The sequence below is a fragment of the Pan paniscus genome, chromosome 9 (genome assembly GCF_029289425.2).
Source record: "Pan paniscus chromosome 9, NHGRI_mPanPan1-v2.0_pri, whole genome shotgun sequence".
Lineage (NCBI taxonomy): Eukaryota > Metazoa > Chordata > Mammalia > Primates > Hominidae > Pan > Pan paniscus.
Window position 1 is genome coordinate 3,630,491 of NC_073258.2, and position 15,022 is coordinate 3,645,512.

The 15,022-nt window shown below is 65.0% G+C and overlaps 1 protein-coding gene across 1 annotated transcript in view; it reads left to right on the forward strand.

Annotated features, from left to right (window-relative positions):
• The first annotated feature begins 6,070 nt into the window (after positions 1-6,070).
• Positions 6,071-15,022, forward strand: part of MUC5B (mucin 5B, oligomeric mucus/gel-forming) — a 41,558-nt gene continuing 32,606 nt past the window's right edge. Inside the window, exons 1-14 of the mRNA XM_055093955.2 lie at positions 6,071-6,140; positions 8,686-8,742; positions 9,210-9,281; positions 9,620-9,881; positions 10,036-10,150; positions 10,313-10,403; positions 10,680-10,786; positions 11,569-11,770; positions 12,176-12,301; positions 12,694-12,811; positions 13,009-13,147; positions 13,494-13,604; positions 13,964-14,033; positions 14,451-14,588. Coding sequence (XP_054949930.2) covers positions 6,071-6,140; positions 8,686-8,742; positions 9,210-9,281; positions 9,620-9,881; positions 10,036-10,150; positions 10,313-10,403; positions 10,680-10,786; positions 11,569-11,770; positions 12,176-12,301; positions 12,694-12,811; positions 13,009-13,147; positions 13,494-13,604; positions 13,964-14,033; positions 14,451-14,588 — 1,678 coding nt within the window. The remainder of the gene's footprint in view (positions 6,141-8,685; positions 8,743-9,209; positions 9,282-9,619; positions 9,882-10,035; positions 10,151-10,312; positions 10,404-10,679; positions 10,787-11,568; positions 11,771-12,175; positions 12,302-12,693; positions 12,812-13,008; positions 13,148-13,493; positions 13,605-13,963; positions 14,034-14,450; positions 14,589-15,022) is intronic.

The window sequence follows — 15,022 nt, forward strand, 5'->3', positions numbered from 1 at the left end:
ACATACAAAGACACTCGACATCACTATTAGGGAAATGCAAGTCCAGACCACAGGGAAATATCATGTGGTGATTTTTTTTTTTTAAAGATAACAAGTGTTGGTGAAGATATAGAGAAATTGGAACCGCTGTGCATGGCTGGCGGGAGCATAAAACGGCACAGCTGCTGTGGAGCAGTCTAGCAGCTGCTCAGAAAGCCAAACATAGACTTACCGTGTGACCCAGCCATTCCGCTCCCAGCCAGAGGGACTCCTAGCTGAGGAACTGGAAACAGGGACTCAGATTCCTGGGCACATCGCAATGTCCATCGCAGCCTCATTCACAAAACCAAAAGGCAGAAGCAGCCCGAGGGTCCACCGACGGGTGAATTGATGAACCCAGCAGGGCCCATCCACGCAGTGGAAAATGACTCTGCCTTAAACAAGGAAGGAGACCCAGACATAGGCAACAACACGGACGAAACTTGAGGACATGGTGCTCCGTGAAACAAGCCAGTCACATCAGAATGGGTATTGTATGAGTCCATTTATACGAGGTCCTCTAGAGGACCAAACTTACGGAGAGAGGTGAGGTTGGTGGATGCGTGGGGCTCGGGGAGGGGAGTGGGAGCTAGTGTTTCATGGGGACAGAGTTTCAATGCAGGACGATGGGAAAGCTCTGGGGATGGTCGGACAACAGTGTAAGTGGACTTAATGCTCCTATATTCATTTAAAAATGGCAAAATGGGTGGCGCGGTGGCTCACTCCTGTCATCCCAGCACTTTGGGAGGCTGAGGCAGGCGGATCACGAGGTCAAGAGATTGGGACCATCCTGGCCAACATGGTGAAACCCCGTCTCTACTAAAAATACAAAAATTAGCCAGGCGTGGTGGTGCACACCTGTAGTCCCAGCTACTTGGGAGGCTGAGGCAGGAGACTCGCTTGAACTGAGGGAGCGGAGGTTGCAGTGAGCTGAGATCGAGCCACTGCACTCCAGCTTGGCGACAGAACAAGACTCCATCTCAGAAAAAAAAAAAAAAATTGCAAATTGGGTGGTGTGGTGGCTGACTCCTCTCATCCCAGCACTTTGGGAGGCTGAGGTGGGAGGATCGCTTGAGGCTGGGAGTTCATGACAGCCTGGGCAACAGAGTGAGACCTCGTCTCTACAAAAACAAACAAACAAACAAGACTAAAATGATCAATGTTATGTCACATACACTTCACCACTGTTTTAGAAAAAATGCCCTATAGTTTTCCTGCTTTAAATGATCGGATCAATTCGCCCCACTCCCCCAGGCTCCTCCCCACACCTGACCCTGCCCTCACTTCTGGCTCCCCTCAGCCCCCTGTGCCCCAGCCCCAGCCACACCAGGTGCATTTGGACGCTCCAGGGCGCCGAGTTCATCCCTGCCTCGGCGTCTCTGAACCTGCTGTTCCCTGGTTTACAGCTCAACCGTCATCCTCCCACCCCACCCAGAGGACCATCCTCTTTTGTTCCTTGGAAGCTGGTGCTGCTGCTGCAAAGTCCATGCTACTGGAAGCCTCGAAGTAGGGGGGACTCTGTTCTAGTCTTTGTCAAATCCCACTGCCCATGGCAGCACCAGGACCCAGTTGGGGCTCCTCGGAACTGGCAGGAAGGAATCGGGTGGGGAGACAGGCAGAGAAGGGGGTCTGTGCAAAGACCAGGAGAAACCAGAGACAGGTCGTGGCGGGGGCTGAGACCTTCACACAGGGCAGGGGCCGCCCCGGGGGGTTCTCCTTGTCTTGCAGCCCCTGTGCAGGGCATCCTCAGAGCAGGGGCAGCTCAGGGCACCGGGACGCCCAGGTGGAAGGTGACCTGCCATCCCGCAGCTTCACTTCCTGCCGGGTGATTCAGTACCCCTGGTTGTGCCTGTCGCTCAGTGGGCCAGGGTCTGAGGGCTGTGAAGACTCAACATGCCCCCACCTGCTACTTCTGGACACCAGGCACTGGCTCTGAGACCCCCGGGCCTTGCTGGACATCTCCCCAGGTGTACTGGGCCAGGGGACAGGGGCCTGGCCATCCCAACACCCAGGAGCAAGCAGCCCGTCACCTGCCCAGGTTCCCGAGGCCTGGAACACCTTCCTGCTGGGCCCACCCAGCCCTGGACCTGTCCCACTTGGTCACACGATGGGACCCTCGGCCCATCAGCAGGTGAGCCCCCAGGAGCGTGTGTCTGGCCTGGTAAGGCCTCCACCCCAGGAGTTGGGGGGCCCCCGTGCCAGGGAGCAGGAGGCTGCCGAGGTGGAGGGTCCCACACAGCTACCACTCCCTATCCCCAGCACAGCCTGGGGCCTGGCTCTGAGCACACATCCTGGGGCCTGGCTCTGAGCAGACCAAGAGCCCATCCCTGCTTTGTGACCCCCTGGGCTGTGCCTGACACCCCAGGTGTCCAGCGTGGAGCTGGGGCCCGGCTCAGTGCCTGGGGGCTGATGGACCCTGGGGCCCGGCTCAGTGCCTGGTGGCTGATGGACGCTGGGGCCTGGCTCAAACCTGCACCGCTGTGGTCGGGGGAGGGGAGGGCTGAGCCACGTGGGGACCCCAGCCCCAGTGACGACTCTTTGTGGTGGCCAAGCCCTCCAGGTGTCCCCCAGGGCTGAGGGGCTGGGCTTGGGGCAGCTGGTGACAGCAGATGGTGGCCCTGATCACTGGTGCCTGGACGGCCTCTGAAGGGGTCCCCATTCATGGCAGGATTAACCCCCCTCGGGTTCTGTGTGGTCCAGGCCGCCCCTTTGTCCCCACTGCCCCCTGGCCAGAATGAGGGACAGTGACCCACCCAGGGCTGGGCCTGGCTCAGACTCCGTCAGAGCCGCAGGGCAAGTTCCTGGCACGTCCGAGGTGGGAGGCTCCTTTGTGCTCCAGGAGGCTGTGCCTGGCCCCCTTTCCTGGCAGGAACCGGCTGTGTCCCTTTCCTTCCTTTATCTTCTGTTTTCAGCGCCTTCAACTGTGAAGAGGTGAACTCTTCAAACACGCTGAGCAAACAGGCCCGACTCCCAGAGCCGCATCCGGGATGTCTCAATAGCTGTGGCCTTGACGTCCACCTCGGACCCCTGCCCCGGACCCAGCCCAGTTCCCAAGGGGCCCTCTGCCCGGGGAGGTGCCTAGTGGGAGGGACGAGGGCAAAGTCGGGGCCCCCACTTGTTTGGTGTCACTGCGTGCCAGCGGCCACTGGCGGGCGAGGCTGTTCCAGGGTGGAGGCGGGGAGGGTTGGACCACAGGCACTGAGTGGGGACAGAGGAGCTGCCTGAGGGTCCCAGCTCTGCCATGGAGAAAACGCTATCTCGCTGATGCAGAGGTGCCCGGCCCGCTTGAGCTGGGGGTGAGGGGGCTGCTCCCCAGTGGGCCGCCAGCCCCCATGAAGGCCGCAGGCACTGGCCGTGGTCAGGGAGGGCAGGGGACAGGCAGTGGGGGCCAGCAGGGGAGACACTAGGCTTGGCCCCAGCACCCAGGTGGGCATCGGCTTGTGAGCTGGAGCCGCGGGCAGGGAGGGGGGAGGTCACGAGGGCTTGTGGCTAAGGTGGGAGATCTGGGTGGGTGCGTCGGGGGGACGTCTGCAGCAGAGGCCCGGGCAGCAGGCACACCCCTCCCGCCGGTGCGAGGAACGAGGCGCCACAGCGGCCGGTAGCCCCCCATTTGCCCAGCCTGGCCTGGAGCAGGCAGGAAGGCCGGGGAGAGGGGTCTGGCTGGGGCCTGGGCGCAGTCACAGCCACGAGCCCGGGGTGGGGACTCTGGCCCACCCTCCAGACCATCCTCAAGGCCCACTGGCCCAGGCATCCCCGCCCACCCCTCCCACCGTGCCGTGCTGCAGCGGGTCTACCGGCCTGGATATGAAAGAGAGCTTGGAGACCCCAGAGACCTCGGAACCTTCAGCTTTGGAAGTGACGTCGGTGGGGTGGGTGGGGGGAGCACAGGCTCTGGAGTCCCGGAAGTGAGCAGGGAGCTGTGCTGAGATCTGGGAGAGCTCCTTCCCCCACCCAGGTACAGGGCCAGGCAGAAGCCCGAGGTGTGCCCTGAGTTAAAGAAACCGTCATAAAGAACAAAGGGAGAAGGCGGGTTCCAGCCTCCACCACAGCCCTCTCGCTCTGAGGAGCCACCTGGGGGCCTCAGCCATGAGGGGTGACAGGTGGCAAAACGGGCCAGCTCCGTTCACGTTGCTGTGCAGCTGTCTCCGCCCTCCATCTCCTGAACGTTCTCACATTCCCAAGCTGAAACCCTGTCCCCATGAAACACCAGCTCACCATCCCCTCTGCCAGCCCCTGGCGCCCACCGTCCACACTCCGTCTCTGCGGGTTTCATGACTCCAGGGGCAGCACACGAGTGGCCCCTCCTGCCTTTGTCCTCTGTGTCCACCTGCCTCACTCTGCACAGAGTCCCCAGCTTCCCCCATGGAGCAGCCTGGGCCAGCCTCTCCTTTTCACGGCTGAACCGTATTCTACCGCACGGATCAGCCTCACGACGCTGACCCAGTCCTCCGCCCAGGCACACATGGGCAGCTTCTGCCCTTTGTCAGTGATGCTGCTGTGGACATGGGTGTGCAAATGTCCCTCAGGACCCGCCTTCAGTTCTTCTGGGGACAGACCCAGAGTGGAGTTGCTGGTCACCCCCACCAGCAGGGCACAGGGCTCCGGGTCCCCATGTCTCTGCCAACACTTCCTACTTCCTGTGTTTCTTGATCCCCGCCATCCTATTGAGCGTGAGACAGGTCAGAAGCTTTGAAGATGGGCTTTCGTCTTGTCCCAGAAACTCCACCTCTAAGAATCTAACTTCAGAAAGACAAACGCGGGGGAGCTGGTGCAGGGCCCCTGTGACGGGGACTGTGACGTAAATAAAACAACAGACCTGGACACCACCCTAGGGTCCCCATGGGGCCGGACGAGGCCACACCACCCGACCTGGTGCTTCCCGCCTGGCGTCTGCGCCACGGAGCATTCAGGACGCTGGTGGCCAGGGAGCCAGGAGGTGGGAGCATCTGAGGTGCAGGTCACACGGGCAGGAGGTGTTTGCAAGAGGTATTGCAGCGCGGACGGAGTGTCCTGCAGATGACGCTGTCTGTCCTGTAGATGACACTCGTCAAGGAGGTTTACCACGTAGCCCCCGGGAAGCCCACCCGACACCAGCCGGAGGTGCTAGGCTTCTGCGGCTCCCACCTGGGGCAGGCGGAGGACCCCGGGCAGGTCCAGGACCCCCCGGAGCAGCTGCCTCCTCAACCCTGCCAGGGTTAATGAGGAGGCCCCAGAGTGAGGTGGAGGCCAAATGGGACTCAGGGCTGGAGCCTCTGGCCTGGCTGGATCAGGGCTGGCATTGGACAAGCACAGCTGACTCCCGATGCGCATGGCCAGGAGACACTCTGGGCCTCAGTTTCCCCTTGAATGTGAACCTTGAAACAGATCAGCCCGGAGACCTCCCACGGTCTTCAAGGGGCTCTGGTCAGCTGGGCTGGGGTCTCTGGAAACAGGGCCTCCTCCAGGGACCCCCACAAGCCACCCAGACTGAGCATCCTGGCCATGTGCATGCCTGAGCTCAGCAGGAGCCTCCCGGCCTCCCCGTGGGCTAAGCAGTGGTGGGAGAGGAGCTCCAGCCTCGTGGGCCCTCCCCGGGCCTCGGGGACCCATGGTCAGTGGCTGGGGGTGCTGCCCAGAGGCTGGGGTTCCCTTCCAGCAGGAGCCGCAGTGGGGCTGAGTGTGAGGCAGGCTGGCTGACCACTGTTTCCATGGACACTGTGTCCAAGGCCAGCCCTGCCTTCCAGCGGCTTTGCCATCTAGGACGGGTGCCAGGTGGGGTAGGCCCTTCTCCTCTCCCTTCCGATTCTCAGAAGCTGCTGGGGGTGGGGGCGTCCTGGGCCTCAGGGCACAGAGCTGCAAATCCTTCCTGATCCAGGCCTCTCCCCTGCCACAGCCCCTCCCCGAGAGCAAACACACGTGGCTGGAGCGGGGAAGAGCACGGTGCCCTGCGTGGCCTGACCTGGCTTGGGGCCAAGGCTCCCTGCTACATAAGCTGGGGCCCCCAGGGGAGCAAGCACCCGGCCCGGCTCCCTCCCTGCCCGTCCCCGTCCCCCCACCCGTGCCAGCCCCCAGGATGGGTGCCCCGAGCGCGTGCCGGATGCTGGTGTTGGCTCTGGCGGCCATGCTCGTGGTGCCGCAGGCAGGTAAGAGCCCCCCACTCCGCCCCCTCTTGATGCTGTCTTCACGGCGGGGGTCTCTGCAGGTCGCTTGCCTGGGAGCTTCTCCTGCAGAGTGCACGGGCAGATTACCCTACAACTCCCTGAGTGTCCTGGATGGGACCCTACCTGTCCCCAACACAGGGCTCTGGGGCCCCACGGGCTCACAGTGTCAGGAAACTCAGGGGCTGGCTTGGATGGGGTGTCCAGGAGAAGTCGGGCCCCTGACCGCAGGGCAAGGCCCCTGGGAGACCACCGAAAGGGTCTTGGTCTTGGGGGTGGGACAGGAGTGGGCAATGGGGGAGGGGGTCACAGCTGGGGGTCTCTCTGGAGCCCCATGAGGCCCAGGCATCAGAGTGAGCAGGGGCAGGCTTAGCGTGGACCCCTGTCCAGGACCGGCTCTACCCTTCACGACCTCCCTGGGGATCACAGCTGGCAGGGCAGGTGAGGGTACCACCCTCAAGGGTTGCACAGCCAGCCGCAAGAGCCCCGGCCTTAACCCACGCCCGACTCCCACGGCCCATCTGTGGGCATCTCAGGCCGCACGGGCTGCCTGGCTCTCAGCCGAGCGTTTTCCCTCATCTGCTGTCTCTTGGCCAGAGCCGCAGCATTAATACTTACTGTCAATAGAGAAAGATGCAGCCCCAGGGGCCACCGGGAGACACCCAGCCGGGCTGGCCATGAGGCTGCTGCAGCCCCTCCCTGCCCCGCCCTCCGCCCCCTCCCAAACTTGGGGTCTGGGCTGGGCAGGCGAGGCTCCCTGGGGTCTCTCTCCATCTGTGGAAGGGAGGCTGGGTGGTCAGCAGGGCTGGAGGCAGGGGGCTTCCCCCAGTGGCTCCCAGCCTGGGCCCGGGGGGAGCTGCCTCTGGCTGCAAGGTTTGGGTGCTGGTTTGACCAGAATAGCCACCTCCTTGCATCTGATTCTTCCGGGCCGTGCAGCCTTGGCTCCCCTCACCTGAGCAGGCAGGGCCTAGGGACTCTCAGCCCACCCGTCCTCCTGTCCTCCACGCACGTCCAAGTTGGGGAGATCAAGCCCTTGGCAGGGACTGTGCTTTAGTCACCAGATGCACGTCCTGTGGCCAGGGAAGGCGGGCCCTGCACAGAGCAGCTTCATGATAGGGGACACACCCCAAGGTGATGGGGTGGCTGCTGGTGGGCACTTCTCTGGCTACAAGATGGAGGCCCAGGTGGTCCAGCCCAAGGAGGGCACTGCACGGAGCAGATAACCAAGGGCAGTCAGCCTGGGCAGGGGAGGGGCTGCCTGGGGGGGAAGGGCTGCCTGGGGGGGAGGGGCTGCCTGGGCGGGGAGGGGTTGCCTGGGTTGGGGAGGGGCTGTCTGGGGCAGGGGAGGAGCTGCCTGGGGCGGGGGAGGGGCTGTAGGGCCAGGGAGGGGCTTCCTGGGGCCGGGGAGGGGCTGCCTGGGGCTGGGGAGGGGCTGCCTGCGGCGGGAGCCGGGGCGTGGGAGTGGCTGGTTGGGCCGGCACACAGGGGCAGGGCTGTGGGCTGTGGGTCGGGGTGGAGGACACAGGGAGCGGCTGGCTTTCTGGGAAAGGCAGTCAACCTGGATCTCTGGAGGCGGCCCCTGTGGTGGTTCCCAGATGTCAGCAGGACCTGGCTGGAAAAGCCAGGCAGGGCCAGGCCAGAGTGCAAACCACAGGGCCGGCCCCTCGCTGAGCCCTGACCATGCTGTGGGGGCTGGGGCCTCACCTCCCACCTTCCCACAGAGCACAGGCTTGGGCTGGGCCGTCTCAGATCAGGATCCAGGGAGGAGCTCTGGGGTCCTGTGAAGGGGGCACCCCAACCCAAACTGGGCAGACAATGGCCGGGGGGCCTCAGAGTCCTGTGGGTTGGAGCTGCCTCCTCCCAGCCTCCATGGGGTTGGTGGGTGAGGCCTTGCCCGGAGGCGGTGGTCAGCCTGGGGGACCTTGGGCGGCCATCCCAGTATCAACGGCCACACAGCTTGCGCGGTCCAGAGTCCTGCCCCCAGCCTGCCCCACTCGCCCCGACTTAGGATCTAGTTCGAAACTGGTTCTGTGTTTAGGTTTCTGCTAAGTCACGCCTGGAAGGCTCCAAGTGTGTCCTCCTAACAAAGCTGGTCTTTGTCCTTCTCCAAGGGATGTGTGGGATGGGGCGAAATCCCCCCTTGGGGCGGCCAACGCCTTTTCCTGATTCCATTTTCTCCCCCATCCCTTGAGAAGGAGGCACCATCCCCGCCTGTCAGTCGGGGACAGGGCAGGCCGTGCTGGGGGCAGCTCAGGGCTCCCTGCTGGAAGCTTCCATCCCGCAGGCTTTCCATAGCATTGAGCAGCAGCAGAGGCATCTGCGGCTGACGGTTGGGGTGGCCTGAGCGGCTGGGGAGGAGTCCCGGCCTTGGCCAGAGTGTGTCGTGAGGGTGAACCTGCAGGGCGTGGAGACCGCCACCAAGGACCCCACATGCGGCTGCCGCACCAGGGATGTGGCCAGGTCCGTGGTTGGGTTCGTGGCTGGCAGCCACATCTGGTTCCTCACTGACTCCCATCCCGTCTTCCCACAGAGACCCAGGGCCCTGTGGAGCCGAGCTGGGGGAATGCAGGGCACACCATGGATGGCGGTACGTGGCCAGGTTCGGGGGTGGGGGGTTCCTGACCAGGCTGGAGGGGCTGGAATTTGGGCTGGGGCAGGCAGACGCCTCTCCAAGCAGCCATGCGTCTGACAGAGACCCTCCCTGGGTCCCCTGCCCAGGACAATACCCAGCACCCGAGGCGGAGCTTGGCGCTCCAAAGAAGAGGAAAGTGCAGAGCAGAGAGACATGCACACAGACGCACATGCGTGGACAGGCACATGCGTGCCCACACTTACACTGGCACACACATGTGTGCACACACAGGCCAAAACACAAGGGCAGCAGTGTTTGTGGGGCAGACAGGGCCAAGGGTAAAGGGGCTGCCTTGCCCCCAGCCTATCAGTTTTGGGCTCCCCGTCAACTCTGGTGGCTGGCGAGGAGGGTGGGCCCCGGGGAGGGTGTCTCTGCTTCCCCTTCCTGGCCACGTTCCTGGGGTGACCAGCCTTCACCCACAGGTGCCCCGACGTCCTCGCCCACCCGGCGCGTGAGCTTTGTTCCACCCGTCACTGTCTTCCCCAGCCTGAGCCGTAAGCAGATGCTGCCCCTGCCAGCCGGGAAGGGGGTGTTTGCCAGTTCCAAAGGTGGGGGCCCAGATCTAGGGGTGCAGCTGCCACCAGGTGGGGCTGTTGGGCCGGACCCAGAGTCCTCCATGTGGGCGGTCTCCTGGTCACTGGCCACCCTGGGGGATGGGGACGGGTCAGGGGTCTTGGAGCAAAACAGACGCAGTCCAGGGTGAGCCAGGCAGGGCACAGCCAGCAGCCGACCATGGGCTTTTCCATTCCAAAAACCAGGGTGCCTCGGCCCAGGGGAGGCTACCCCGTGGGGGGCTGGCATGGGGATGGGCCTCATCCCGCGCTCCCCACAGCCCTGAACCCGGCGCACAACGGGCGGGTGTGCAGCACCTGGGGTGACTTCCACTACAAGACCTTCGACGGCGACGTCTTCCGCTTCCCTGGCCTTTGCAACTACGTGTTCTCTGAGCACTGCCGCGCCGCCTACGAGGACTTCAACGTCCAGCTACGCCGAGGCCTAGTGGGCTCCAGGCCTGTGGTCACCCGTGTTGTCATCAAGGCCCAGGGGCTGGTGCTGGAGGCATCCAACGGCTCCGTCCTCGTCAACGGGCAGCGGTGAGCCGGCCACCCTGGGGAGGGGCGAGGGCCGGGCCACACAGTGTGACCTCCCCACACGGCCGTGTCTGACCTGGGCCAGGGCTGGGGTGGGGTTGGGTGGGCAGGCAGCCGGGAGGGCGGGGCCCAGGGAGAGACCCCGCTGTCTGCGCAGGGAGGAGCTGCCTTACAGCCGCACTGGCCTCCTGGTGGAGCAGAGCGGGGACTACATCAAGGTCAGCATCCGGCTGGTGCTGACATTCCTGTGGAACAGAGAGGACAGTGCCCTGGTGAGGAAGCCCCCTCGCCCCTTGCCCCTTCAGGCCTGGCCACAAAACCCCCACCGGGGGTCGAGGGATGCCTCCCTGGGCTTGGGGTCACGGGGCTTGGGGCATGTTGCCAGTGGGGGGATCAGAGGTCCTGAGGCTGGAGCTGCCCCTCCCCACTCTCAGCTGGAGCTGGATCCCAAATACGCCAACCAGACCTGTGGCCTGTGTGGGGACTTCAACGGCCTCCCGGCCTTCAACGAGTTCTATGCCCACAGTGAGTGCCACCTGGGTGAGGGGGCGGTGACCGATTATGTCGGCCAATGAAGAGCCACAGTCCCGGGGAGGCTGGGAGGGGGCGGAGTGGGGACCGGGCACCGGGCAGGGAGGGGCCACGAGGACTGTGCCCTACATGGTGGGAGGAGCGCCCCTCGGGGGTGTTGGGCCCTAGGCAGGAGTGGGAGTCCTCTGGCCTGGGCTCAGGAAGTGGGAGCCCATATCTTGTCCCCAGGAGCCCCTCAGAGCCACCACACCCCTGCTTTCTTCCCGGCAGACGCCAGGCTGACCCCGCTCCAGTTTGGGAACCTGCAGAAGTTGGATGGGCCCACGGAGCAGTGCCCGGACCCGCTGCCCTTGCCGGCCGGCAACTGCACGGACGAGGTGAGTCCCCCCCTACCCCCAGCTCCTGGGCAGGGACGGCCTCCAGGTCCAGGGGGAGCTGGGCCGAGGTCTGAGGAATGTTCCCAGCTGGTGGAGAGATGGTGCCATTGGAGGGAGGCCGGGCAGCCACCCTCTGTGTGCTCAGTTCCACGGTACACACTGTCCGAGTGTGGTGACGTGCGTGTTCATCAGGCCACGCGTGTGCCCATCTGTGTGAGCAAACACAGGCCCATGCTGCACAGGCTGGGCTGAGGGTGGGCACTCGGGGAGCCCAGAGCCAGCCCTTCCCACCAGCAGGGGGATTCAGAAGGGGCCTGGAGGCTCCAGGATCCCCAAACCAGCAGGATCTCTGAGCCTTAAATTGTGCTGTGAATGACAGCATTAGCCCCCCTGTGAGCTGGGCCCCGCAGCCGGCAGCCCTGGGCCTGGGGACGGAGGACACTCAGCACTGGACTGCCCTGAACCTGCCGGGCTGCCCAGAGAGGCGGGGCCTCCACCTCCCCTCCTTGGCTCCGCCTCCTGGGGCGGGGGTCTGCACCTTTCTTGGGCGCTTACTCCACGGGCAGGCACATCCGGAGTAGGGGATCCCAGGTCACGGGTCACTCCCCAAGGGCCAAGCAGAGCTCTGCATGGCCACAGTGGGTGGAAGCGGGGGGGCTGGGTACAAGGAACCCCGACAGGGAGAGGGCTTCCTGGCCTGGCCTGCCATGGGTCCTATTCCAGCACCGTGGCAGCCCCCATGGATGGCAGGGGTGCCCAGCCTGGCCCACTGTGCTCCCCAGGAGGGCATCTGCCACCGCACCCTGCTGGGGCCAGCCTTTGCGGAGTGCCACGCACTGGTGGACAGCACTGCATACCTGGCCGCCTGCGCCCAGGACCTGTGCCGCTGCCCTACCTGCCCGTGTGCCACCTTTGTGGAATACTCACGCCAGTGCGCCCACGCGGGGGGCCAGCCGCGGAACTGGAGGTGGCCTGAGCTCTGCCGTGAGTGCTCCCAGGGCCTTCGCCAGGGATTGTGCCGCAGAGAAGGGGCAGGGGGAGCGCCTTGGGGGCCACTGGGGGGTGGGGAGGCCTGGGGGACAGGGGTGGAGGGCAGAGGACCCACCCCAGGCATAGTGGGCAGAGGCCACCCCAGGACCCCAGGAGGGGGTGGGGCCTCCGGGGGCTGCAGGAGAAGGAGAGGCTGTGGAGAGGCTGTGCAGCAGGTGGCGGGGGCTGGGGCTGGAGGGTGGAGCTGCCCACGATGAGGGGCGTCAGGGCCACCCTGGGGCCTAGCTCTGGCTTCTGTGGACTTGATGGCATGTGGAAGGCCGTGGGAGGCGGCTGGGGCTGACCACACGGGCAGTACAGTGCCCTTCCCCTGGCCCAGCCCCGCCTCCTTTTGCGCAGCCCGGACCTGCCCCCTCAACATGCAGCACCAGGAGTGTGGCTCACCCTGCACGGACACCTGCTCCAACCCCCAGCGCACGCAGCTCTGCGAGGACCACTGTGTGGATGGCTGCTTCTGCCCCCCAGGCAGGTCTTGTGTGCCCTGGACCCCTCGGGGCTTTCAGGTCCCTGCTCCCAACCCCGCCCCCAGCCTCATCAGGCCTGGAAGCAGAGCCCCTCATGCCAGAAGGTCCCACCAGAGGGCCCAGGGTGGGAAGGGCACTGGCTGGGAGGGTGCCGGAAGACCTGCCGATGCGTGGAGGGAGGTAGAGCAGTGCCATGAGCCAGCTGGGCATGGTGGGGAAACTGAGGCCCAGAGGTGCTTGGTGTTCATCCAAGCGAGTGCAGCTCAGGGCGGGGGCGGTGTCCTGGAGCAGGAATTCCTCCCCAAGGGAGGCAGCTTGTCCCCAAGGCTGGTGTCTTCTGACCTTGGTGTCCCCCGTGCATGGGCCGGCCCTGCCTCACGCCGCGCCCCACAGGCACAGTGCTGGATGACATCACGCACTCTGGCTGCCTGCCCCTCGGGCAGTGCCCCTGCACCCACGGTGGCCGCACCTACAGCCCGGGCACCTCCTTCAACACCACCTGCAGCTCCTGGTACTTATGAGCCCACCAGCCTCCGCCTGGGGTGGGGTGTGGAGCTCCTGGTATTTATGAACCTGCCAGCCTCTGCCTGGGGTGGGGGTGTGGAGCTCCTGGTGTGCACCCACCAGCTTCCGCCTGCGGTGGGGGTGTGGAGGGTGGAGCCCACCTCCTCCTGACATGCCGGTTCTGCTCACGGCCTCCCTCCCCAGCACCTGCTCCGGGGGGCTATGGCAGTGCCAGGACCTGCCGTGCCCTGGCACCTGCTCTGTGCAGGGCGGGGCCCACATCTCCACCTATGATGAGAAACTCTACGACCTGCATGGTGACTGCAGCTACGTTCTGTCCAAGGTCTGGGCTTGGGGCCGGGTCTTCAGACACCCAGACCCTCCTGGGACCCTCATGCCCCTTCCACCCAGGGGAGGCCCCCACGATGGTCATAGAGGGGTGGATGTCCCTGCTGAGGGGGGAGCCCTGGGTCCCCATGATGGTCATAGAGGGATGGCTCTCCCTGCTGAGCAGCATGGGGCCAAGGAGCCCCCAGGCCCTGAGACAAGCTGCTGGGAGGTGACCAGAGGTGCCAAGGACCACCTCCCCACAGAGCCACATCCCCCACATGGGCATCCCCAGCACACTTCTGGGGGGCACCCCACATCATCGAGCCAGGCCCAATGCACGCGTGGGTCCTTCTCCCCAGAAATGTGCCGACAGCAGCTTCACCGTGCTGGCTGAGCTGCGGAAGTGCGGCCTGACGGACAACGAGAACTGCCTGAAAGCGGTGACGCTCAGCCTGGACGGCGGGGACACGGTGAGGACCTGGCTGGGGCCCTGGGCTGGGACAGGAAGAGGCATGCGAAGGTGTGCGGGGAGCAAGCACGGTCAGGTCCCCCTCCAGCCCCGAGGCCAGGTCCCCCCTCCAGCCCCCAGGCCAGGTCCCCCTCCAGCCCCCAGGTCAGGTCCCCCTCCAGCCGCGAGGTCAGGTCCCCCCTCCAGCCCTGAGGTCAGGTCCTCCCGGGGGGGCAATTGCAGAGCCCACCGCAGGTCCAGGCCTGAGCTTCTCTGTGGGCTCTGTCCCCAGTGGGGGCCCCTGGGCAGGCCACCCCCTCATTTGAGAGTCGGGAATGGGTTCCTCCCCAGAGCTGACCTCCCGCCCGCCTCCTTCCGCAGGCCATCCGGGTCCAAGCGGACGGTGGCGTGTTCCTCAACTCCATCTACACGCAGCTGCCCCTGTCGGCAGGTATGTGGCTCTCCCAGGACGGCCGGGCCGGGTGGCGCCTCCTTGTAGGGGCAGCTCCCACAGCCTGGGCAGCGTCCGCTCCATCCCTGCTAGTTCTCCGTGGCCTCAGGCAGCTCCAGGAGCTCCCTGTGCTCGGTTTCTCGTCTGCAGAGTGGGGATGCCAGGCTCCCACCCCGGCAGCGGCAGGGACCCCACATCCAGCTCGCTCAGCCCCACTCTCTCAGGGAGCCCAGTCTCCACCTGAGCCCACTTGGCGGCCACAGGCATGGGACAGGGAGCCTGAGGGCTCCTGGCCACTCCTGGGTCTCACTCCCGGGTCTCAGTGGGGTGGCCCGGCCCACTGGATGCCCTGCCCCTCCAATCTAGCCAGATCTGTCCCTGCACCCCTGACCGGCCTCTCCCCCACACTCCCGGCAGCCAACATCACCTTGTTCACACCCTCGAGCTTCTTCATCGTGGTGCAGACAGGCCTCGGGCTGCAGCTGCTGGTGCAGCTGGTGCCACTCATGCAGGTGTTTGTCAGGCTGGACCCCGCCCACCAGGGCCAGATGTGCGGTGAGGCTGGGCAGGGGCCTTCGAGGACAAGGCCATTGGGGACGGGGCCTGGACTAGCGCCAGGCTGCAGGGAGGGGCAGGCAGAGGCGGGCAGGGGACTGGGGAGGGGGCTGCCCCCAGGGCATGGCGGAGACCCTGGTGCCAGCGCAGGACACCAGCATTGGACCAGCGGCCCCGGAAGCAGCCAGCTGGGAGGATGGAGCGGGCAGCCCTGCCCTGGCTCAGGCCGACTTTGCACAGGGGCCGACTTTGCACAGGGGCCAACTTTGTGCAGGGGCCGACTGCACAGGGGCTGGCTTTGCACAGGGGCGCCCCCCGCCACGGCTTATCTGCAGAGGGTTCTGGGAGCAGAATCCTGGGACAGGGCTCCCAGCCATTCCACCCTGTGTGGTGCCTGGAGGGATGGCAGGGGCCAGGAGCCAGGTGGGCCCAAC